The 23,540-nt window shown below is 46.1% G+C and overlaps 1 protein-coding gene across 1 annotated transcript in view; it reads right to left on the bottom strand.

The window, feature by feature from the left end:
- frmpd3 (FERM and PDZ domain containing 3) overlaps positions 1-23,540 on the bottom strand; it is a 47,450-nt gene that overhangs the window by 7,953 nt on the left and 15,957 nt on the right. Inside the window, exons 8-13 of the mRNA XM_090198757.1 lie at positions 23,051-23,170; positions 4,634-4,770; positions 2,029-2,155; positions 1,379-1,468; positions 951-1,130; positions 351-486 (exon numbers count right to left, since the gene is read on the bottom strand). Of these exons, the coding sequence (XP_090054883.1) occupies positions 351-486; positions 951-1,130; positions 1,379-1,468; positions 2,029-2,155; positions 4,634-4,770; positions 23,051-23,170 (790 nt within the window). The remainder of the gene's footprint in view (positions 1-350; positions 487-950; positions 1,131-1,378; positions 1,469-2,028; positions 2,156-4,633; positions 4,771-23,050; positions 23,171-23,540) is intronic.

The raw sequence follows: 23,540 nt of genomic DNA, 5'->3' as shown, positions 1-23,540 counted from the left end.
CGATTATGTGCTTCCCACTTTGATTCAACAGTGTGGGAAAGGCCCTTTCCTGTTTCAGCATGACAATGTCCTCACTAATGTTCTTGGGGCTGAATGGTAGCAAGACCCCGCAGCAATGTTCCAACATCTAGTTGAAATCCTTCCCAGAAGAGTGGAGGCTGTTATAGCAGCAAAGGGGGGGGGGGGGCAACTTCATATTAATGCCCATGATTTTGGAATGAGATGTTCGACGATCAGGTGTCCACATACTTTTGGTAATGTAGTATACATTTCTTAAACATCAACAGATATTGTGAATATGCAGTTTCATTGCAAGTCCTAATAAATCAAGGAGGTGACTACTAACATACCTGCCTTGATCATATAAGACTGACCAGGTGTCCGGTAGTAGATGGCTCGTTTGGGGTCCACGAACAGCTTGTAGTAGCCAGAGATGAGACAGGCGAAGTTACTGGCATCAGGCCACTCCATCAACAGGACCAGAGGCTGCAGGGGTGGATCATTAAGACTTAGATTAAGATTCCTTTATTATTAATTGTACACAAGGTCCAACGGAAATGTGTCTTCTGCTTTATCCAATAATGTAGATAGATTGGCTTTATCCCAGCCCCTCCGAAACCCACACACACACATTCATACACAGAGGTTGGAAAGGTTGGAGCAGGGATGGAGACAAGTTAAGAGACCTCAACAAAGCACTTGACTGTATATTTATTCTAATGGCCATACCGGTTCTTCAACTTGGTTTATGTTGCAGGTTTGATTTAATTTAATTTAATTTGAAAGGAATTCTTCTGTGCAGTGAAAATCTATGCTAGATAGCATGGCCTACAAGTAAGATGCAAGGATTTCTGGCAAAACAAACACATCTCATTCTATTGAGTTCCACTCTGAGCCTCAAAATGTCCTTCTAGATCTATAGTTGTACATGTGTTCAATCTGTCATATACCTTGGCCTCATGTATGGCCACCTCTACTCGGGCAACGCCCTGGTTCTCCCGGTGCAGCTGTATCTTAGCAACGCGACTGAACTCTGTCAGAACTGTGGTCAGGTTGTTCTTTAGGTCGATCACATGACCGATGCCGTGCCGCGGACCCACCAGCAGCGTAGTGGCCGACTGCTTCTCATCCTGTGGATCAATCAGTCAGTAAATCAATCGATCAAACATAAACATGAGCTGTACGTTGACAAAAGAGAAATTCATCATAAAAGAGTGGGACTCGTATATGATGTGGGAATACAAAATTGGAATGTTCATAAGGGAATGGTAGGCCGTCATTGTAAATAAGAATTTGTTCATAACTGACCTGCCTAGTTAAATAAAGGTTAAATAAAGGTTAAATAAAGGTTAAATAAATGAATAAGTGTTGCCATTACCGGTCCGACGGTGTGGAACAGCAAGCCTCCAAAAGGCGGAAGATCGTTGAGCACACGCATGTACTGCAGCTTTCCCTGGAGAGGAGGGACCTGTCAGTAGACACAACACAACACTCAAGGGCCCAGTCTCAATAGTCTCTAGTGGCTTCCTCTACTCGTCTCCTCGATCTGCACTAACATTAAAGAACTGGACAGGTGAAATTAACATCCTAGCTGGCATCCTTCATTATTGCTTTCACTTATCTTGTGATTTCAGATCAGTGGAGATGAAGGAGAGGAGATGAGGAGGAGAAGCCACTTAATATGGTTGAGATTCACCCAAGGACGACAAGACGGATGTGGTCGCCCTGTTGCTAGCTTCTACTAGTGAGATTCACCCAAGGATGACCATTGGATTTTATATTGCAATACTATACATGTCCTCTTGGGGTCACTGTCTAGCCATGTATTGGGGCACAAGGACACTTTAAATATGTATGGAACTCCACAGCCAGTCAAATCCAAAGATAAACTGCTTAACGGAGAGTGCAAGCCCTCAGATGAAAGGTAGGCTATACAATGAATCTGAATAACTTAGTGTTATAGCTATGCTGTATCTAGAGAATATTTACTGAAAGGAAGGTCATTGTGTGACAGAGAGGACAGATCACCTTATTGCCGGAGGGAGGCGGATGCTGATAGGTTTTGAGCAGCTGTGACAGGGTCTTACACACATTCTTCTCCTTGATGGTGGGAAGCAGAGTGAGGGGTAGGAAGGGTTCCAGACCCCACTCCTTCCTGGGGAGGGAGAGAGAGAGAGAGAAAGAGAGGCGGGAATAGAGAGGAGGGGGGAGAGTAGAGAGCAAGGGGAGAGAGGAAGAAAGAGAGAGAGAGAGAGAGACAGAGAGAGATGGTATACTCAGTCAGATGCTGACAGCTGTGGGACTATGTCTATATCTCAGGGAGAGACCCCCAGGGAAGACTCGTGGGCTATGTCCCAAATGGCTCCTTATTCCTTTATAGCCCTGTGGGCCCTGGTCAAAAGTAGTGCACAACATAGGGAATAGAATGCCAGTTGGGACGCAGCCCAACGACTGCTCCTATTCTCTGTCACACTGCAGGATTGACAAGGCTACCCTCAGAGTCAGACTCAGACAGGAGGGAGAACACTGGCTCTTCTCTGTCTGTGTGACTGAATGACTTGACTTGCAACGACTGTTATTTCATTGTATTCACTTGCATATTATGTTTTTGTTGAACGCACTGATTGTAAGTTGGTCTGGATAGTATCTGCTAAATTAGTCTGTCAGAGTGAAATAGTTATCAGAATTATCTACACTCAACAAAAATATAAACACATGCAACAATTTCAAAGATTTGACTAAATTACAGTTCATATGAGGAAATCAGTCAATTTTTCATTCATTAGACACATCTCCTTCACATAGAGTTGATCATGTTGATTGTGGCCTGTGGAATGTTGTCCACTCCTCTTCAATGGCTGTGTGAAGTTGCTGGATATTGGCGGGAACTGGAACACACTGTTGTATACGTCGATCCAGAGCATCCCGAACATGCTCAATGGTTGTTATGTCTGGTGAGTATGCAGGTCATGGAAAAACTGGGAAATTTTCAGTTTCCAGGAATTGTGTACAGATCCTTGTGACATGGGTCCGTGCATTATCATGCTGAAACATGAGGTGATGCTGGTGGATGACCGGCACAATTACCATTGATAAAATACAATTGTGTTCATTGTCCGTAGCTTATGCTTGCCCATACCATAACTCCACCACCACCATAGGACACTCACAGGGTTGACATCACCAAACCGCTCGGCCACACAACGCCATACACTCTGATGGCCATCTGCCATCTGACCAGTACAGTTAAAGCCGGGATTCATCTGTGAAGAGCACACTTCTCTAGTATTTCAGTGGCCATCGAACGTGAGCATTTACCCACTGAAGTTGGTTACGATGCCAAACTGCAGTCAGGTCTAGACCCTGGTGAGGATGACGAGCATCCAGATGAGCTTCCCTGAGACGGTTTCTAAAAGTTTGTGCAAAAATTATTTGGTTGTGCAAACCCGCAGTTTCATCAGCTGACCGGGTGGCTGGTCTCAGACGATCCCACAGGTGAAGAAGCTGGATGTGGAGGTCCTGGGCTGGCGTGGTTACACTTGGACTGTGGTTGTGAGGCCGATTGGACGTACTGCCAAATTCTCTAAAACAACTTTTGGAGGCGGCTCATGGTAGAGAAATGTGCACCTGTGAAATAATCATGCTGTTTAATCAGCTTCTTGATATGCCACACCTGTCAGGTGGATGGATTATCTTGGCAAAAGGAGAAATGCTCAGTAACATGGCTGTAAACGTTGTGCACAAAATTTGAGAGAAATAAGCTTTTTGTACGAATGGAAAATGTCTGGGATCTTTAATTTCAGCTCATGAAACATGGGACCAACACTACATGTTGTGTTTATATTTTTGTTCAGCGTAGTTATCTGGTAGCGTCTGTCAGAGTGATCTAGTTGTCTGGTAATGTCTGTCTGTCAGAGTTATCTAGATAGCCGGTAATGTCTGTCTGTCAGAGTGATCTAGTTATCTGGTAATGTCTGCCAGGGTGATATAGTTATCTGATAATGTCTATCAGTCAGAGGGATCTAGTTATCTGGTAATGTCTGTCTGTCAATGTGATCTAGTTGTCTGGTAATGTCTGTCACTCAGAGTGATCTAGTTATCTGGTAATGTCTGTCAGAGGGATCTAGTTATCTGGTAATGTCTGTCAGAGGGATCTAGTTGTCTGGTAATGTCTGTCACTCAGAGTGATCTAGTTATCTGGTAATGTCAGTGAGAGGGATCTAGTTATCTGGTAATGTCTGTCAGTCAGAGTGATCTAGTTATCTGGTAAGTTGGGGATATGACTAAATGTGTGGCCTGAGGGATTTGTAATTTCTTGGTGTCAGAGTAACTTGAGCTCGTGGTTTGAGTGGTTTCTGTTTTTAATATTAGATGGATTCATTATGGATCATTTTGATATACTTTTAGAAGCTCAGCTGGATACCACACTTCTGCACATTAGAGCTAAGACATTTTTAATGAAACATAATGGAATACGGAGACATGCATTTCGGTCTTTGAGGTGTCTGAGAGATGAGTCATGCAGCTGAGGGATCCATTTTGTCATAAGACACACACACACACACACACACACACACACACACACACACACACACACACACACACACACACACACACACACACACACACTTACTCCACATTCTTGAGCGAGATCTTCTGATTAGGTCTGGCCGACGACACTGTGATGTAGATATGAAGCGCCGCCAGCCGCAGTGTGACATCAGACTTCCAGTCCATGCCGAAGCGCTCTTTGATGACGTCATTGCGACTCTGTGGTGGGGAGGGGGTAATGTCATGTTATTCTGGTTATACAGTTTTAGGCACAGCGATAACAGAGATGGATGTCCTTGTCAGGAACCTCTTCCAGCAATTTCATGCAAAGGGGTGAGACACAGAGATGCACTGGTTACTTCATTTATTTGTGTTGGACGTAATGTGAAACTGGTTTTGGTATGTCTATATACCATCTTGGTATGGCAGAATCTCTAGCGTGGTAGAGTTACTATAACAACATTCTAGAATGAGATGAAGAAGGACATAAATCTGGAACTACTCATTTGTGCTAGAAGTTCTAATCCTTTTGTTGGCTCAGTGGGCTGAGGGGCTCCGCTGCAGAAAGAACCCCTTGACGATACAAACAGAACCATGAGATCTGTATCCATGGTGTCCCCACCTACAAGTACCTGAAGGCTGTATCCATGGTGTCCCCACCTACAAGTACCTGAAGGCTATATCCCTAGCTGTAGAGGTATCTGAAGGCTATATCCCTAGCTGTAGAGGTATCTGAAGGCTATATCCCCACCTACAAGTACCTGAAGGCTATATCCCTAGCTGTAGAGGTACCTGAAGACTATATCCCTAGCTGTAGAGGTATCTGAAGGCTATATCCCTAGCTGTAGAGGTATCTGAAGGCTATATCCCCACCTGTAGAGGTATCTGAAGGCTATATCCCTAGCTGTAGAGGTATCTGAAGGCTATATCCCTAGCTGTAGAGGTACCTGAAGGCTATATCCCTAGCTGTAGAGGTACCTGAAGGCTATATCCCTAGCTGTAGAGGTACCTGAAGGCTATATCCCTAGCTGTAGAGGTATCTGAAGGCTATATCCCTAGCTGTAGAGGTATCTGAAGGCTGTATCCCTAGCTGTAGAGGTATCTGAAGGCTATATCCCTAGCTGTAGAGGTACCTGAAGGCTATATCCCTAGCTGTAGAGGTATCTGAAGGCTATATCCCTAGCTGTAGAGGTACCTGAAGGCTTTATCCCTAGCTGTAGAGGTACCTGAAGGCTTTATCCCCTGTAGAGGTATCTGAAGGCTATATCCCTAGCTGTAGAGGTATCTGAAGGCTATATCCCTAGCTGTAGAGGTACCTAAAGGCTATATCCCTAGCTGTAGAGGTATCTGAAGGCTATATCCCTAGCTGTAGAGGTATCTGAAGGCTATATCCCTAGCTGTAGAGGTATCTGAAGGCTATATCCCTAGCTGTAGAGGTACCTGAAGGCTATATCCCTAGCTGTAGAGGTATCTGAAGGCTATATCCCTAGCTGTAGAGGTACCTGAAGACTATATCCCTAGCTGTAGAGGTACCTGAAGGCTATATCCCTAGCTGTAGAGGTACCTGAAGGCTATATCCCTAGCTGTAGAGGTACCTAAAGGCTATATCCCTAGCTGTAGAGGTATCTGAAGGCTGTATCCCTAGCTGTAGAGGTATCTGAAGGCTGTATCCCTAGCTGTAGAGGTACCTGAAGGCTATATCCCTAGCTGTAGAGGTACCTGAAGGCTATATCCCTAGCTGTAGAGGTATCTGAAGGCTATATCCCTAGCTGTAGAGGTACCTGAAGGCTATATCCCTAGCTGTAGAGGTATCTGAAGGCTATATCCCTAGCTGTAGAGGTATCTGAAGGCTATATCCCTAGCTGTAGAGGTACCTGAAGGCTATATCCCTAGCTGTAGAGGTATCTGAAGGCTATATCCCTAGCTGTAGAGGTATCTGAAGGCTATATCCCTAGCTGTAGAGGTACCTGAAGGCTGTATCCCTAGCTGTAGAGGTATCTGAAGGCTATATCCCTAGCTGTAGAGGTATCTGAAGGCTATATCCCCACCTGTAGAGGTACCTGAAGGCTATATCCACACCTCTAGAGGTATCTGAAGGCTGTATCCCTAGCTGTAGAGGTATCTGAAGGCTGTATCCCTAGCTGTAGAGGTATCTGAAGGCTATATCCCTAGCTGTAGAGGTATCTGAAGGCTATATCCCTAGCTGTAGAGGTACCTGAAGGCTGTATCCCTAGCTGTAGAGGTATCTGAAGGCTATATCCCTAGCTGTAGAGGTATCTGAAGGCTATATCCCCACCTGTAGAGGTACCTGAAGGCTATATCCCCACCTGTAGAGGTATCTGAAGGCTGTATCCCTAGCTGTAGAGGTATCTGAAGGCTATATCCCCACCTGTAGAGGTATCTGAAGGCTATATCCCTAGCTGTAGAGGTACCTGAAGGCTATATCCCCACCTGTAGAGGTATCTGAAAGCTATATCCCCACCTGTAGAGGTATCTGAAGGCTATATCCCTAGCTCTAGAGGTATCTGAAGGCTATATCCCTAGCTGTAGAGGTACCTGAAGGCTATATCCCTAGCTGTAGAGGTACCTGAAGGCTATATCCCTAGCTGTAGAGGTATCTGAAGGCTATATCCCTAGCTGTAGAGGTATCTGAAGGCTGTATCCCTAGCTGTAGAGGTATCTGAAGGCTATATCCCTAGCTGTAGAGGTACCTGAAGGCTATATCCCTAGCTGTAGAGGTATCTGAAGGCTATATCCCTAGCTGTAGAGGTACCTGAAGGCTTTATCCCTAGCTGTAGAGGTACCTGAAGGCTTTATCCCCTGTAGAGGTATCTGAAGGCTATATCCCTAGCTGTAGAGGTATCTGAAGGCTATATCCCTAGCTGTAGAGGTACCTAAAGGCTATATCCCTAGCTGTAGAGGTATCTGAAGGCTATATCCCTAGCTGTAGAGGTATCTGAAGGCTATATCCCTAGCTGTAGAGGTATCTGAAGGCTATATCCCTAGCTGTAGAGGTACCTGAAGGCTATATCCCTAGCTGTAGAGGTATCTGAAGGCTATATCCCTAGCTGTAGAGGTACCTGAAGACTATATCCCTAGCTGTAGAGGTACCTGAAGGCTATATCCCTAGCTGTAGAGGTACCTGAAGGCTATATCCCTAGCTGTAGAGGTATCTGAAGGATATATCCCTAGCTGTAGAGGTATGTGAAGGCTATATCCCTAGCTGTAGAGGTATCTGAAGGCTATATCCCCACCTGTAGAGGTACCTGAAGGCTATATCCCCACCTGTAGAGGTATCTGAAGGCTGTATCCCTAGCTGTAGAGGTATCTGAAGGCTGTATCCCTAGCTGTAGAGGTACCTGAAGGCTATATCCCCACCTGTAGAGGTATCTGAAGGCTATAGCCCTAGCTGTAGAGGTACCTGAAGGCTATATCCCCACCTGTAGAGGTATCTGAAAGCTATATCCCCACCTGTAGAGGTATCTGAAGGCTATATCCCTAGCTGTAGAGGTATCTGAAGGCTATATCCCTAGCTGTAGAGGTACCTGAAGGCTATATCTCTAGCTGTAGAGGTACCTGAAGGCTATATCCCTAGCTGTAGAGGTATCTGAAGGCTATATTCCTAGCTGTAGAGATACCTGAAGGCTATATCCCTAGCTGTAGAGGTATCTGAAGGCTATATCTCTAGCTGTAGAGGTACCTGAAGGCTATATCCCTAGCTGTAGAGGTATCTGAAGGCTATATCCCTAGCTGTAGAGGTATCTGAAGGCTATATCCCTAGCTGTAGAGGTACCTGAAGGCTATATCCCTAGCTGTAGAGGTATCTGAAGGCTATATCCCTAGCTGTAGAGGTATCTGAAGGCTATATTCCTAGCTGTAGAGGTACCTGAAGGCTATATCCCTAGCTGTAGAGGTACCTGCAGGCTATATCCCCACCTGTAGAGGTATCTGAAGGCTATATCCCTAGCTGTAGAGGTATCTGAAGGCTATATCCCTAGCTGTAGAGGTATCTGAAGGCTATATCCCTAGCTGTAGAGGTATCTGAAGGCTATATCCCTAGCTGTAGAGGTACCTGAAGGCTATATCCCTAGCTGTAGAGGTATCTGAAGGCTATATCCCTAGCTGTAGAGGTATCTGAAGGCTATATCCCCACCTGTAGAGGTACCTGAAGGCTATATCCCCACCTGTAGAGGTATCTGAAGGCTGTATCCCTAGCTGTAGAGGTATCTGAAGGCTGTATCCCTAGCTGTAGAGGTACCTGAAGGCTATATCCACACCTGTAGAGGTATCTGAAGGCTATAGCCCTAGCTGTAGAGGTACCTGAAGGCTATATCCCCACCTGTAGAGGTATCTGAAAGCTATATCCCCACCTGTAGAGGTATCTGAAGGCTATATCCCTAGCTGTAGAGGTATCTGAAGGCTATATCCCTAGCTGTAGAGGTACCTGAAGGCTATATCTCTAGCTGTAGAGGTACCTGAAGGCTATATCCCTAGCTGTAGAGGTATCTGAAGGCTATATTCCTAGCTGTAGAGATACCTGAAGGCTATATCCCTAGCTGTAGAGGTATCTGAAGGCTATATCTCTAGCTGTAGAGGTACCTGAAGGCTATATCCCTAGCTGTAGAGGTATCTGAAGGCTATATCCCTAGCTGTAGAGGTATCTGAAGGCTATATCCCTAGCTGTAGAGGTACCTGAAGGCTATATCCCTAGCTGTAGAGGTATCTGAAGGCTATATCCCTAGCTGTAGAGGTATCTGAAGGCTATATTCCTAGCTGTAGAGGTACCTGAAGGCTATATCCCTAGCTGTAGAGGTACCTGCAGGCTATATCCCCACCTGTAGAGGTATCTGAAGGCTATATCCCTAGCTGTAGAGGTATCTGAAGGCTATATCCCTAGCTGTAGAGGTATCTGAAGGCTATATCCCTAGCTGTAGAGGTATCTGAAGGCTATATCCCTAGCTGTAGAGGTACCTGAAGGCTATATCCCTAGCTGTAGAGGTATCTGAAGGCTATATCCCTAGCTGTAGAGGTATGTGAAGGCTATATCCCTAGCTGTAGAGGTATCTGAAGGCTATATCCCCACCTGTAGAGGTACCTGAAGGCTATATCCCCACCTGTAGAGGTATCTGAAGGCTGTATCCCTAGCTGTAGAGGTATCTGAAGGCTATATCCCTAGCTGTAGAGGTATCTGAAGGCTATATCCCCACCTGTAGAGGTACCTGAAGGCTATATCCCCACCTGTAGAGGTATCTGAAGGCTGTATCCCTAGCTGTAGAGGTATCTGAAGGCTGTATCCCTAGCTGTAGAGGTACCTGAAGGCTATATCCCCACCTGTAGAGGTATCTGAAGGCTATATCCCTAGCTGTAGAGGTACCTGAAGGCTATATCCCCACCTGTAGAGGTATCTGAAAGCTATATCCCCACCTGTAGAGGTATCTGAAGGCTATATCCCTAGCTGTAGAGGTATCTGAAGGCTATATCCCTAGCTGTAGAGGTACCTGAAGGCTATATCTCTAGCTGTAGAGGTACCTGAAGGCTATATCCCTAGCTGTAGAGGTATCTGAAGGCTATATTCCTAGCTGTAGAGATACCTGAAGGCTATATCCCTAGCTGTAGAGGTACCTGAAGGCTATATCCCTAGCTGTAGAGGTATCTGAAGGCTATATCCCTAGCTGTAGAGGTATCTAAAGGCTATATTCCTAGCTGTAGAGGTACCTGAAGGCTATATCCCAAGCTGTAGGGGTACCTGAAGGCTGTATCCATACCTGTATGTAGAGGTACCTGAAGACTATATCCCTAGCTGTAGAGGTACCTGCAGGCTATATTCCTAGCTGTAGAGGTACCTGAAGGCTATATCCCTAGCTGTAGAGGTATCTGAAGGCTATATCTCTAGCTGTAGAGGTACCTGAAGGCTATATCCCTAGCTGTAGATGTACCTGAAGGCTATATCCCTAGCTGTAGAGGTACCTGAAGGCTATATCCCTAGCTGTAGAGATACCTGAAGGCTATATCCCTAGCTGTAGAGATACCTGAAGGCTAAATCCCTAGCTGTAGAGGTATGTGAAGGCTTTATCCCTAGCTGTAGAGGTATCTGAAGGCTATATCCCTAGCAGTAGAAGTATCTGAAGACTATATCCCTAGCTGTAGAGGTATCTGAAGGCTGTATCCCTAGCTGTAGAGGTATGTGAAGGCTATATCCCTAGCTGTACAGGTATCTGAAGGCTATATCCCTAGCTGTAGAGGTATCTGAAGGCTATATCCCTAGCTGTAGAGGTATGTGAAGGCTATATCCCCACCTGTAGAGGTATCTGAAGGCTATATCCCTAGCTGTAGAGGTATCTGAAGGCTGTATCCCTAGCTGTAGAGGTATCTGAAGGCTATATCCCCACCTGTAGAGGTACCTGAAGGCTATATCCCCACCTGTAGAGGTATCTGAAGGCTGTATCCCTAGCTGTAGAGGTATCTGAAGGCTGTATCCCTAGCTGTAGAGGTACCTGAAGGCTATATCCCTAGCTGTAGAGGTATCTGAAGGCTATATCCCTAGCTGTAGAGGTACCTGAAGGCTGTATCCCTAGCTATAGAGGTATCTGAAGGCTATATCCCTAGCTGTAGAGGTATCTGAAGGCTATATCCCCACCTGTAGAGGTACCTGAAGGCTATATCCAAACCTGTAGAGGTATCTGAAGGCTGTATCCCTAGCTGTAGAGGTATCTGAAGGCTGTATCCCTAGCTGTAGAGGTATCTGAAGGCTATATCCCTAGCTGTAGAGGTATCTGAAGGCTATATCCCTAGCTGTAGAGGTACCTGAAGGCTGTATCCCTAGCTGTAGAGGTATCTGAAGGCTATATCCCTAGCTGTAGAGGTATCTGAAGGCTATATCCCCACCTGTAGAGGTACCTGAAGGCTATATCCCCACCTGTAGAGGTATCTGAAGGCTGTATCCCTAGCTGTAGAGGTATCTGAAGGCTGTATCCCAAGCTGTAGAGGTATCTGAAGGCTATATCCCTAGCTGTAGAGGTATCTGAAGGCTATATCCCTAGCTGTAGAGGTATCTGAAGGCTATATTCCCACCTGTAGAGGTATCTAAAGGCTATATCCCTAGCTGTAGAGGTACCTGAAGGCTATATCCCCACCTGTAGAGGTATCTGAAGGCTATATCCCCACATGTAGAGGTATCTGAAGGCTATATCCCTAGCTGTAGAGGTATCTGAAGGCTATATCCCTAGCTGTAGAGGTATCTGAAGGCTATATCCCTAGCTGTGGAGGTATCTGAAGGCTATATTCCTAGCTGTAGAGATACCTGAAGGCTATATCCCTAGCTGTAGAGGTACCTGAAGGCTATATCTCTAGCTGTAGAGGTACCTGAAGGCTATATCCCTAGCTGTAGAGGTATCTGAAGGCTATATTCCTAGCTGTAGAGATACCTGAAGGCTATATCCCTAGCTGTAGAGGTATCTGAAGGCTATATCTCTAGCTGTAGAGGTATCTGAAGGCTATATCCCTAGCTGTAGAGGTATCTGAAGGCTATATCCCTAGCTGTAGAGGTATCTGAAGGCTATATCCCTAGCTGTAGAGGTACCTGAAGGCTATATCCCTAGCTGTAGAGGTATCTGAAGGCTATATCTCTAGCTGTAGAGGTACCTGAAGGCTATATCCCTAGCTGTAGAGGTATCTGAAGGCTATATCCCTAGCTGTAGAGGTATCTGAAGGCTATATCCCTAGCTGTAGAGGTACCTGAAGGCTGTATCCCTAGCTGTAGAGGTATCTGAAGGCTATATCCCTAGCTGTAGAGGTACCTGCAGGCTATATCCCCACCTGTAGAGGTATCTGAAGGCTATATCCCTAGCTGTAGAGGTATCTGAAGGCTATATCCCTAGCTGTAGAGGTATCTGAAGGCTATATCCCTAGCTGTAGAGGTATCTGAAGGCTATATCCCTAGCTGTAGAGGTACCTGAAGGCTATATCCCTAGCTGTAGAGGTATCTGAAGGCTATATCCCTAGCTGTAGAGGTATCTGAAGGCTATATTCCTAGCTGTAGAGGTACCTGAAGGCTATATCCCTAGCTGTAGAGGTACCTGCAGGCTATATCCCAAGCTGTAGAGGTACCTGCAGGCTATATCCCAAGCTGTAGGGGTACCTGAAGGCTGTATCCATACCTGTATGTAGAGGTACCTGAAGACTATATCCCTAGCTGTAGAGGTACCTGCAGGCTATATTCCTAGCTGTAGAGGTACCTGAAGGCTATATCCCTAGCTGTAGAGGTATCTGAAGGCTATATCCCTAGCTGTAGAGGTACCTGAAGGCTATATCCCTAGCTGTAGATGTACCTGAAGGCTATATCCCTAGCTGTAGAGGTATCTGAAGGCTATATTCCCACCTGTAGAGGTATCTAAAGGCTATATCCCTAGCTGTAGAGGTACCTGAAGGCTATATCCCCACCTGTAGAGGTATCTGAAGGCTATATCCCCACATGTAGAGGTATCTGAAGGCTATATCCCTAGCTGTAGAGGTATCTGAAGGCTATATCCCTAGCTGTAGAGGTATCTGAAGGCTATATCCCTAGCTGTGGAGGTATCTGAAGGCTATATTCCTAGCTGTAGAGATACCTGAAGGCTATATCCCTAGCTGTAGAGGTACCTGAAGGCTATATCTCTAGCTGTAGAGGTACCTGAAGGCTATATCCCTAGCTGTAGAGGTATCTGAAGGCTATATTCCTAGCTGTAGAGATACCTGAAGGCTATATCCCTAGCTGTAGAGGTATCTGAAGGCTATATCTCTAGCTGTAGAGGTATCTGAAGGCTATATCCCTAGCTGTAGAGGTATCTGAAGGCTATATCCCTAGCTGTAGAGGTATCTGAAGGCTATATCCCTAGCTGTAGAGGTACCTGAAGGCTATATCCCTAGCTGTAGAGGTATCTGAAGGCTATATCTCTAGCTGTAGAGGTACCTGAAGGCTATATCCCTAGCTGTAGAGGTATCTGAAGGCTATATCCCTAGCTGTAGAGGTATCTGAAGGCTATATCCCTAGCTGTAGAGGTACCTGAAGGCTGTATCCCTAGCTGTAGAGGTATCTGAAGGCTATATCCCTAGCTGTAGAGGTACCTGCAGGCTATATCCCCACCTGTAGAGGTATCTGAAGGCTATATCCCTAGCTGTAGAGGTATCTGAAGGCTATATCCCTAGCTGTAGAGGTATCTGAAGGCTATATCCCTAGCTGTAGAGGTATCTGAAGGCTATATCCCTAGCTGTAGAGGTACCTGAAGGCTATATCCCTAGCTGTAGAGGTATCTGAAGGCTATATCCCTAGCTGTAGAGGTATCTGAAGGCTATATTCCTAGCTGTAGAGGTACCTGAAGGCTATATCCCTAGCTGTAGAGGTACCTGCAGGCTATATCCCAAGCTGTAGAGGTACCTGCAGGCTATATCCCAAGCTGTAGGGTTACCTGAAGGCTGTATCCATACCTGTATGTAGAGGTACCTGAAGACTATATCCCTAGCTGTAGAGGTACCTGCAGGCTATATTCCTAGCTGTAGAGGTACCTGAAGGCTATATCCCTAGCTGTAGAGGTATCTGAAGGCTATATCTCTAGCTGTAGAGGTACCTGAAGGCTATATCCCTAGCTGTAGATGTACCTGAAGGCTATATCCCTAGCTGTAGAGGTATCTGAAGGCTATATCCCTAGCTGTAGAGGTATCTGAAGGCTATATTCCCACCTGTAGAGGTATCTAAAGGCTATATCCCTAGCTGTAGAGGTACCTGAAGGCTATATCCCCACCTGTAGAGGTATCTGAAGGCTATATCCCCACATGTAGAGGTATCTGAAGGCTATATCCCTAGCTGTAGAGGTATCTGAAGGCTATATCCCTAGCTGTAGAGGTATCTGAAGGCTATATCCCTAGCTGTGGAGGTATCTGAAGGCTATATTCCTAGCTGTAGAGATACCTGAAGGCTATATCCCTAGCTGTAGAGGTACCTGAAGGCTATATCTCTAGCTGTAGAGGTACCTGAAGGCTATATCCCTAGCTGTAGAGGTATCTGAAGGCTATATTCCTAGCTGTAGAGATACCTGAAGGCTATATCCCTAGCTGTAGAGGTATCTGAAGGCTATATCTCTAGCTGTAGAGGTATCTGAAGGCTATATCCCTAGCTGTAGAGGTATCTGAAGGCTATATCCCTAGCTGTAGAGGTATCTGAAGGCTATATCCCTAGCTGTAGAGGTACCTGAAGGCTATATCCCTAGCTGTAGAGGTATCTGAAGGCTATATCTCTAGCTGTAGAGGTACCTGAAGGCTATATCCCTAGCTGTAGAGGTATCTGAAGGCTATATCCCTAGCTGTAGAGGTATCTGAAGGCTATATCCCTAGCTGTAGAGGTACCTGAAGGCTGTATCCCTAGCTGTAGAGGTATCTGAAGGCTATATCCCTAGCTGTAGAGGTACCTGCAGGCTATATCCCCACCTGTAGAGGTATCTGAAGGCTATATCCCTAGCTGTAGAGGTATCTGAAGGCTATATCCCTAGCTGTAGAGGTATCTGAAGGCTATATCCCTAGCTGTAGAGGTATCTGAAGGCTATATCCCTAGCTGTAGAGGTACCTGAAGGCTATATCCCTAGCTGTAGAGGTATCTGAAGGCTATATCCCTAGCTGTAGAGGTATCTGAAGGCTATATTCCTAGCTGTAGAGGTACCTGAAGGCTATATCCCTAGCTGTAGAGGTACCTGCAGGCTATATCCCAAGCTGTAGAGGTACCTGCAGGCTATATCCCAAGCTGTAGGGGTACCTGAAGGCTGTATCCATACCTGTATGTAGAGGTACCTGAAGACTATATCCCTAGCTGTAGAGGTACCTGCAGGCTATATTCCTAGCTGTAGAGGTACCTGAAGGCTATATCCCTAGCTGTAGAGGTATCTGAAGGCTATATCTCTAGCTGTAGAGGTACCTGAAGGCTATATCCCTAGCTGTAGATGTACCTGAAGGCTATATCCCTAGCTGTAGATGTACCTGAAGGCTATATCCCTAGCTGTAGAGATACCTGAAGGCTATATCCCTAGCTGTAGAGATACCTGAAGGCTAAATCCCTAGCTGTAGAGGTATGTGAAGGCTTTATCCCTAGCTGTAGAGGTATCTGAAGGCTATATCCCTAGCAGTAGAAGTATCTGAAGACTATATCCCTAGCTGTAGAGGTATCTGAAGGCTGTATCCCTAGCTGTAGAGGTATGTGAAGGCTATATCCCTAGCTGTACAGGTATCTGAAGGCTATATCCCTAGCTGTAGAGGTATGTGAAGGCTATATCCCTAGCTGTAGAGGTATCTGAAGGCTATATCCCTAGCTGTAGAGGTATGTGAAGGCTATATCCCCACCTGTAGAGGTATCTGAAGGCTATATCCCTAGCTGTAGAGGTATCTGAAGGCTGTATCCCTAGCTGTAGAGGTATCTGAAGGCTATATCCCCACCTGTAGAGGTACCTGAAGGCTATATCCCCACCTGTAGAGGTATCTGAAGGCTGTATCCCTAGCTGTAGAGGTATCTGAAGGCTGTATCCCTAGCTGTAGAGGTACCTGAAGGCTATATCCCTAGCTGTAGAGGTATCTGAAGGCTATATCCCTAGCTGTAGAGGTACCTGAAGGCTGTATCCCTAGCTGTAGAGGTATCTGAAGGCTATATCCCTAGCTGTAGAGGTATCTGAAGGCTATATCCCCACCTGTAGAGGTACCTGAAGGCTATATCCAAACCTGTAGAGGTATCTGAAGGCTGTATCCCTAGCTGTAGAGGTATCTGAAGGCTGTATCCCTAGCTGTAGAGGTATCTGAAGGCTATATCCCTAGCTGTAGAGGTATCTGAAGGCTATATCCCTAGCTGTAGAGGTACCTGAAGGCTGTATCCCTAGCTGTAGAGGTATCTGAAGGCTATATCCCTAGCTGTAGAGGTATCTGAAGGCTATATCCCCACCTGTAGAGGTACCTGAAGGCTATATCCCCACCTGTAGAGGTATCTGAAGGCTGTATCCCTAGCTGTAGAGGTATCTGAAGGCTGTATCCCAAGCTGTAGAGGTATCTGAAGGCTATATCCCTAGCTGTAGAGGTATCTGAAGGCTATATCCCTAGCTGTAGAGGTATCTGAAGGCTATATTCCCACCTGTAGAGGTATCTGAAGGCTATATCCCTAGCTGTAGAGGTACCTGAAGGCTATATCCCCACCTGTAGAGGTATCTGAAGGCTATATCCCCACATGTAGAGGTATCTGAAGGCTATATCCCTAGCTGTAGAGGTATCTGAAGGCTATATCCCTAGCTGTAGAGGTATCTGAAGGCTATATCCCTAGCTGTGGAGGTATCTGAAGGCTATATTCCTAGCTGTAGAGATACCTGAAGGCTATATCCCTAGCTGTAGAGGTACCTGAAGGCTATATCTCTAGCTGTAGAGGTACCTGAAGGCTATATCCCTAGCTGTAGAGGTATCTGAAGGCTATATTCCTAGCTGTAGAGATACCTGAAGGCTATATCCCTAGCTGTAGAGGTATCTGAAGGCTATATCTCTAGCTGTAGAGGTATCTGAAGGCTATATCCCTAGCTGTAGAGGTATCTGAAGGCTATATCCCTAGCTGTAGAGGTATCTGAAGGCTATATCCCTAGCTGTAGAGGTACCTGAAGGCTATATCCCTAGCTGTAGAGGTATCTGAAGGCTATATCTCTAGCTGTAGAGGTACCTGAAGGCTATATCCCTAGCTGTAGAGGTATCTGAAGGCTATATCCCTAGCTGTAGAGGTATCTGAAGGCTATATCCCTAGCTGTAGAGGTACCTGAAGGCTGTATCCCTAGCTGTAGAGGTATCTGAAGGCTATATCCCTAGCTGTAGAGGTATCTGAAGGCTATATTCCTAGCTGTAGAGGTACCTGAAGGCTATATCCCTAGCTGTAGAGGTACCTGCAGGCTATATCCCCACCTGTAGAGGTATCTGAAGGCTATATCCCTAGCTGTAGAGGTACCTGCAGGCTATATCCCAAGCTGTAGAGGTACCTGCAGGCTATATCCCAAGCTGTAGGGGTACCTGAAGGCTGTATCCATACCTGTATGTAGAGGTACCTGAAGACTATATCCCTAGCTGTAGAGGTACCTGCAGGCTATATTCCTAGCTGTAGAGGTACCTGAAGGCTATATCCCTAGCTGTAGAGGTATCTGAAGGCTATATCTCTAGCTGTAGAGGTACCTGAAGGCTATATCCCTAGCTGTAGATGTACCTGAAGGCTATATCCCTAGCTGTAGAGGTACCTGAAGGCTATATCCCTAGCTGTAGAGATACCTGAAGGCTATATCCCTAGCTGTAGAGATACCTGAAGGCTAAATCCCTAGCTGTAGAGGTATGTGAAGGCTTTATCCCTAGCTGTAGAGGTATCTGAAGGCTATATCCCTAGCAGTAGAAGTATCTGAAGACTATATCCCTAGCTGTAGAGGTATCTGAAGGCTGTATCCCTAGCTGTAGAGGTATCTGAAGGCTATATCCCTAGCTGTAGAGGTATCTGAAGGCTATATCCCTAGCTGTAGAGGTATCTGAAGGCTATATCCCTAGCTGTAGAGGTACCTGAAGGCTATATCCCTAGCTGTAGAGGTATCTGAAGGCTATATCTCTAGCTGTAGAGGTACCTGAAGGCTATATCCCTAGCTGTAGAGGTATCTGAAGGCTATATCCCTAGCTGTAGAGGTATCTGAAGGCTATATCCCTAGCTGTAGAGGTACCTGAAGGCTATATCCCTAGCTGTAGAGGTATCTGAAGGCTATATCCCTAGCTGTAGAGGTATCTGAAGGCTATATTCCTAGCTGTAGAGGTACCTGAAGGCTATATCCCTAGCTGTAGAGGTACCTGCAGGCTATATCCCCACCTGTAGAGGTATCTGAAGGCTATATCCCTAGCTGTAGAGGTACCTGCAGGCTATATCCCAAGCTGTAGAGGTACCTGCAGGCTATATCCCAAGCTGTAGGGGTACCTGAAGGCTGTATCCATACCTGTATGTAGAGGTACCTGAAGACTATATCCCTAGCTGTAGAGGTACCTGCAGGCTATATTCCTAGCTGTAGAGGTACCTGAAGGCTATATCCCTAGCTGTAGAGGTATCTGAAGGCTATATCTCTAGCTGTAGAGGTACCTGAAGGCTATATCCCTAGCTGTAGATGTACCTGAAGGCTATATCCCTAGCTGTAGAGGTACCTGAAGGCTATATCCCTAGCTGTAGAGATACCTGAAGGCTATATCCCTAGCTGTAGAGATACCTGAAGGCTAAATCCCTAGCTGTAGAGGTATGTGAAGGCTTTATCCCTAGCTGTAGAGGTATCTGAAGGCTATATCCCTAGCAGTAGAAGTATCTGAAGACTATATCCCTAGCTGTAGAGGTATCTGAAGGCTGTATCCCTAGCTGTAGAGGTATGTGAAGGCTATATCCCTAGCTGTACAGGTATCTGAAGGCTATATCCCTAGCTGTAGAGGTATCTGAAGGCTATATCCCTAGCTGTAGAGGTATGTGAAGGCTATATCCCTAGCTGTAGAGGTATCTGAAGGCTATATCCCTAGCTGTAGAGGTATGTGAAGGCTATATCCCCACCTGTAGAGGTATCTGAAGGCTGTATCCCTAGCTGTAGAGGTATCTGAAGGCTATATCCCCACCTTTAGAGGTACCTGAAGGCTATATCCCCACCTGTAGAGAGGTATCTGAAGGCTGTATCCCTAGCTGTAGAGGTATCTGAAGGCTGTATCCCTAGCTGTAGAGGTACCTGAAGGCTATATCCCTAGCTGTAGAGGTATCTGAAGGCTATATCCCTAGCTGTAGAGGTACCTGAAGGCTGTATCCCTAGCTGTAGAGGTATCTGAAGGCTATATCCCTAGCTGTAGAGGTATCTGAAGGCTATATCCCCACCTGTAGAGGTACCTGAAGGCTATATCCAAACCTGTAGAGGTATCTGAAGGCTGTATCCCTAGCTGTAGAGGTATCTGAAGGCTGTATCCCTAGCTGTAGAGGTATCTGAAGGCTATATCCCTAGCTGTAGAGGTATCTGAAGGCTATATCCCTAGCTGTAGAGGTACCTGAAGGCTGTATCCCTAGCTGTAGAGGTATCTGAAGGCTATATCCCTAGCTGTAGAGGTATCTGAAGGCTATATCCCCACCTGTAGAGGTACCTGAAGGCTATATCCCCACCTGTAGAGGTATCTGAAGGCTGTATCCCTAGCTGTAGAGGTATCTGAAGGCTGTATCCCAAGCTGTAGAGGTATCTGAAGGCTATATCCCTAGCTGTAGAGGTATCTGAAGGCTATATCCCTAGCTGTAGAGGTACCTGAAGGCTATATCCCAACCTGTAGAGGTATCTGAAGGCTATATCCCCACATGTAGAGGTATCTGAAGGCTATATCTCTAGCTGTAGAGGTATCTGAAGGCTATATCCCTAGCTGTAGAGGTATCTGAAGGCTATATCCCTAGCTGTGGAGGTATCTGAAGGCTATATTCCTAGCTGTAGAGATACCTGAAGGCTATATCCCTAGCTGTAGGGGTACCTGAAGGCTATATCTCTAGCTGTAGAGGTACCTGAAGGCTATATCCCTAACTGTAGAGGTATCTGAAGGCTATATTCCTAGCTGTAGAGATACCTGAAGGCTATATCCCTAGCTGTAGAGGTATCTGAAGGCTATATCTCTAGCTGTAGAGGTATCTGAAGGCTATATCCCTAGCTGTAGAGGTATCTGAAGGCTATATCCCTAGCTGTAGAGGTATCTGAAGGCTATATCCCTAGCTGTAGAGGTACCTGAAGGCTATATCCCTAGCTGTAGAGGTATCTGAAGGCTATATCCCTAGCTGTAGAGGTACCTGAAAGCTATATCCCTAGCTGTAGAGGTACCTGCAGGCTATATTCCTAGCTGTAGAGGTACCTGAAGGCTATATCCCTAGCTGTAGAGATACCTGAAGGCTATATCCCTAGCTGTAGAGGTATCTGAAGGCTATATCCCTAGCTGTAGAGGTACCTGAAGGCTATATCCCTAGCTGTAGAGGTATCTGAAGGCTATATTCCTAGCTGTAGAGGTATCTGAAGGCTATATCCCCACCTGTAGAGGTACCTGAAGGCTATATCCAAACCTGTAGAGGTATCTGAAGGCTGTATCCCTAGCTATAGAGGTATCTGAAGGCTGTATCCCTAGCTGTAGAGGTATCTGAAGGCTATATCCCTAGCTGTAGAGGTATCTGAAGGCTATATCCCTAGCTGTAGAGGTACCTGAAGGCTGTATCCCTAGCTGTAGAGGTATCTGAAGGCTATATCCCTAGCTGTAGAGGTATCTGAAGGCTATATCCCCACCTGTAGAGGTACCTGAAGGCTATATCCCCACCTGTAGAGGTATCTGAAGGCTGTATCCCTAGCTGTAGAGGTATCTGAAGGCTGTATCCCAAGCTGTAGAGGTATCTGAAGGCTATATCCCTAGCTGTAGAGGTATCTGAAGGCTATATCCCTAGCTGTAGAGGTACCTGAAGGCTATATCCCCACCTGTAGAGGTATCTGAAGGCTATATCCCCACATGTAGAGGTATCTGAAGGCTGTATCCCAAGCTGTAGAGGTATCTGAAGGCTATATCCCTAGCTGTAGAGGTATCTGAAGGCTATATCCCTAGCTGTAGAGGTACCTGAAGGCTATATCCCCACCTGTAGAGGTATCTGAAGGCTATATCCCTAGCTGTAGAGGTATCTGAAGGCTATATCCCTAGCTGTGGAGGTATCTGAAGGCTATATTCCTAGCTGTAGAGATACCTGAAGGCTATATCCCTAGCTGTAGGGGTACCTGAAGGCTATATCTCTAGCTGTAGAGGTACCTGAAGGCTATATCCCTAGCTGTAGAGGTATCTGAAGGCTATATTCCTAGCTGTAGAGATACCTGAAGGCTATATCCCTAGCTGTAGAGGTATCTGAAGGCTATATCTCTAGCTGTAGAGGTATCTGAAGGCTATATCCCTAGCTGTAGAGGTATCTGAAGGCTATATCCCTAGCTGTAGAGGTATCTGAAGGCTATATCCCTAGCTGTAGAGGTACCTGAAGGCTATATCCCTAGCTGTAGAGGTATCTGAAGGCTATATCCCTAGCTGTAGAGGTACCTGAAAGCTATATCCCTAGCTGTAGAGGTACCTGCAGGCTATATTCCTAGCTGTAGAGGTACCTGAAGGCTATATCCCTAGCTGTAGAGATACCTGAAGGCTATATCCCTAGCTGTAGAGGTATCTGAAGGCTATATCCCTAGCTGTAGAGGTATCTGAAGGCTTTATCCCTAGCTGTAGATGTATGTGAAGGCTGTATCCCTAGCTGTAGAGGTATCTGAAGGCTATATCCCTAGCTGTAGAGGTATCTGAAGGCTGTATCCCTAGCTGTAGAGGTATCTGAAGGCTGTATCCCTAGCTGTAGAGGTATCTGAAGGCTATATCCCCACCTGTAGAGGTATCTGAAGGCTATATCCCTAGCTGTAGAGGTATCTGAAGGCGATATCCCCACCTGCAGAGGTATCTGAAGGCTATATCCCCACCTGTAGAGGTATCTGAAGGCTATATCCCTAGCTGTAGAGGTACCTGCAGGCTATATCCCAAGCTGTAGAGGTACCTGCAGGCTATATCCCAAGCTGTAGGGGTACCTGAAGGCTGTATCCATACCTGTATGTAGAGGTACCTGAAGACCATATCCCTAGCTGTAGAGGTACCTGCAGGCTATATTCCTAGCTGTAGAGGTACCTGAAGGCTATATCCCTAGCTGTAGAGGTATCTGAAGGCTATATCTCTAGCTGTAGAGGTACCTGAAGGCTATATCCCTAGCTGTAGAGATACCTGAAGGCTATATCCCTACATGTAGAGGTATCTGAAGGCTATATCCCTAGCTGTAGATGTATTTGAAGGCTGTATCCCTAGCTGTAGAGGTACTGTATCCATACCTGTATGTAGAGGTACTCGAAGGCTGTAGCCATACCTGTATGTAGAGGTACGTGCAGGCTGTATCCATACCTGTATGTAGAGGTACCTGCAGGCTGTATCCATACCTGTATGTAGATGTACCTGCAGGCTGTATCCATACCTGTATGTAGAGGTACTCGAAGGCTGTATCCATACCTGTATGTAGAGGTACTCGAAGGCTGTATCCATACCTGTATGTAGAGGTACCTGCAGGCTGTATCCATACCTGTATGTAGAGGTACCTGCAGGCTGTATCCATACCTGTATGTAGAGGTACTCGAAGGCTGTATCCATACCTTTATGTAGAGGTACTCGAAGGCTGTATCCATACCTGTATGTAGAGGTACTCGAAGGCTGTATCCATACCTGTATGTAGATGTACATGCAGGCTGTATCCATACCTGTATGTAGAGGTACCTGCAGGTTGTATCCATACCTGTATGTAGAGGTACCTGCAGGCTGTATCCATACCTGTATGTAGAGGTACTCGAAGACTGTATCCATACCTGTATGTATATGTACCTACAGGCTGTATCCATACCTGTATGTAGAGGTACTCGAAGGCTGCAGGGTCCCTCCTGAGCAGGTCTGCCGGGTCCTTGGGGAAGAAACAGATGCGGAAGAGACACTTCATCCCCTGGAAATACGTCCTGTGCACCACCTGAGGAGAGAGAGGGAGACGCCATGAATAACATCTATATCATAACAGCTTCCCTCCCAACATAGTTGACAAACACAGCTAGTCATTGGAAGGTGAGAGCCTGACAGTGTCTCCTGACAGTGAGAGTGTAATGTAATATATATATTCTATAGGATTTTATTTTTATGAGTGTAAACATGAGTACTGGTCAAACTGCAATGGTCTGAAGGGCTTTGTCCTTGGCAGTGATTCTAATTTGAATGTGGTGATACCATTCGGGGCGGCAGGGTAGCCTAGTGGTTAGAGCGTTGGACTACTAACCGGAAGGTTGCGAGTTCAAACCCCCGAGCTGACAAGGTACAAATCTGTCGTTCTGCCCCTGAACAGGCAG

The sequence above is a fragment of the Oncorhynchus mykiss genome, chromosome 14 (genome assembly GCF_057628025.1).
Source record: "Oncorhynchus mykiss isolate SJ-2025 chromosome 14, ASM5762802v1, whole genome shotgun sequence".
Taxonomy (NCBI): domain Eukaryota; kingdom Metazoa; phylum Chordata; class Actinopteri; order Salmoniformes; family Salmonidae; genus Oncorhynchus; species Oncorhynchus mykiss.
The sequence above is the reverse complement of the archived record's forward strand: the minus strand, read 5'-3'. Positions and strand labels throughout refer to the sequence as shown.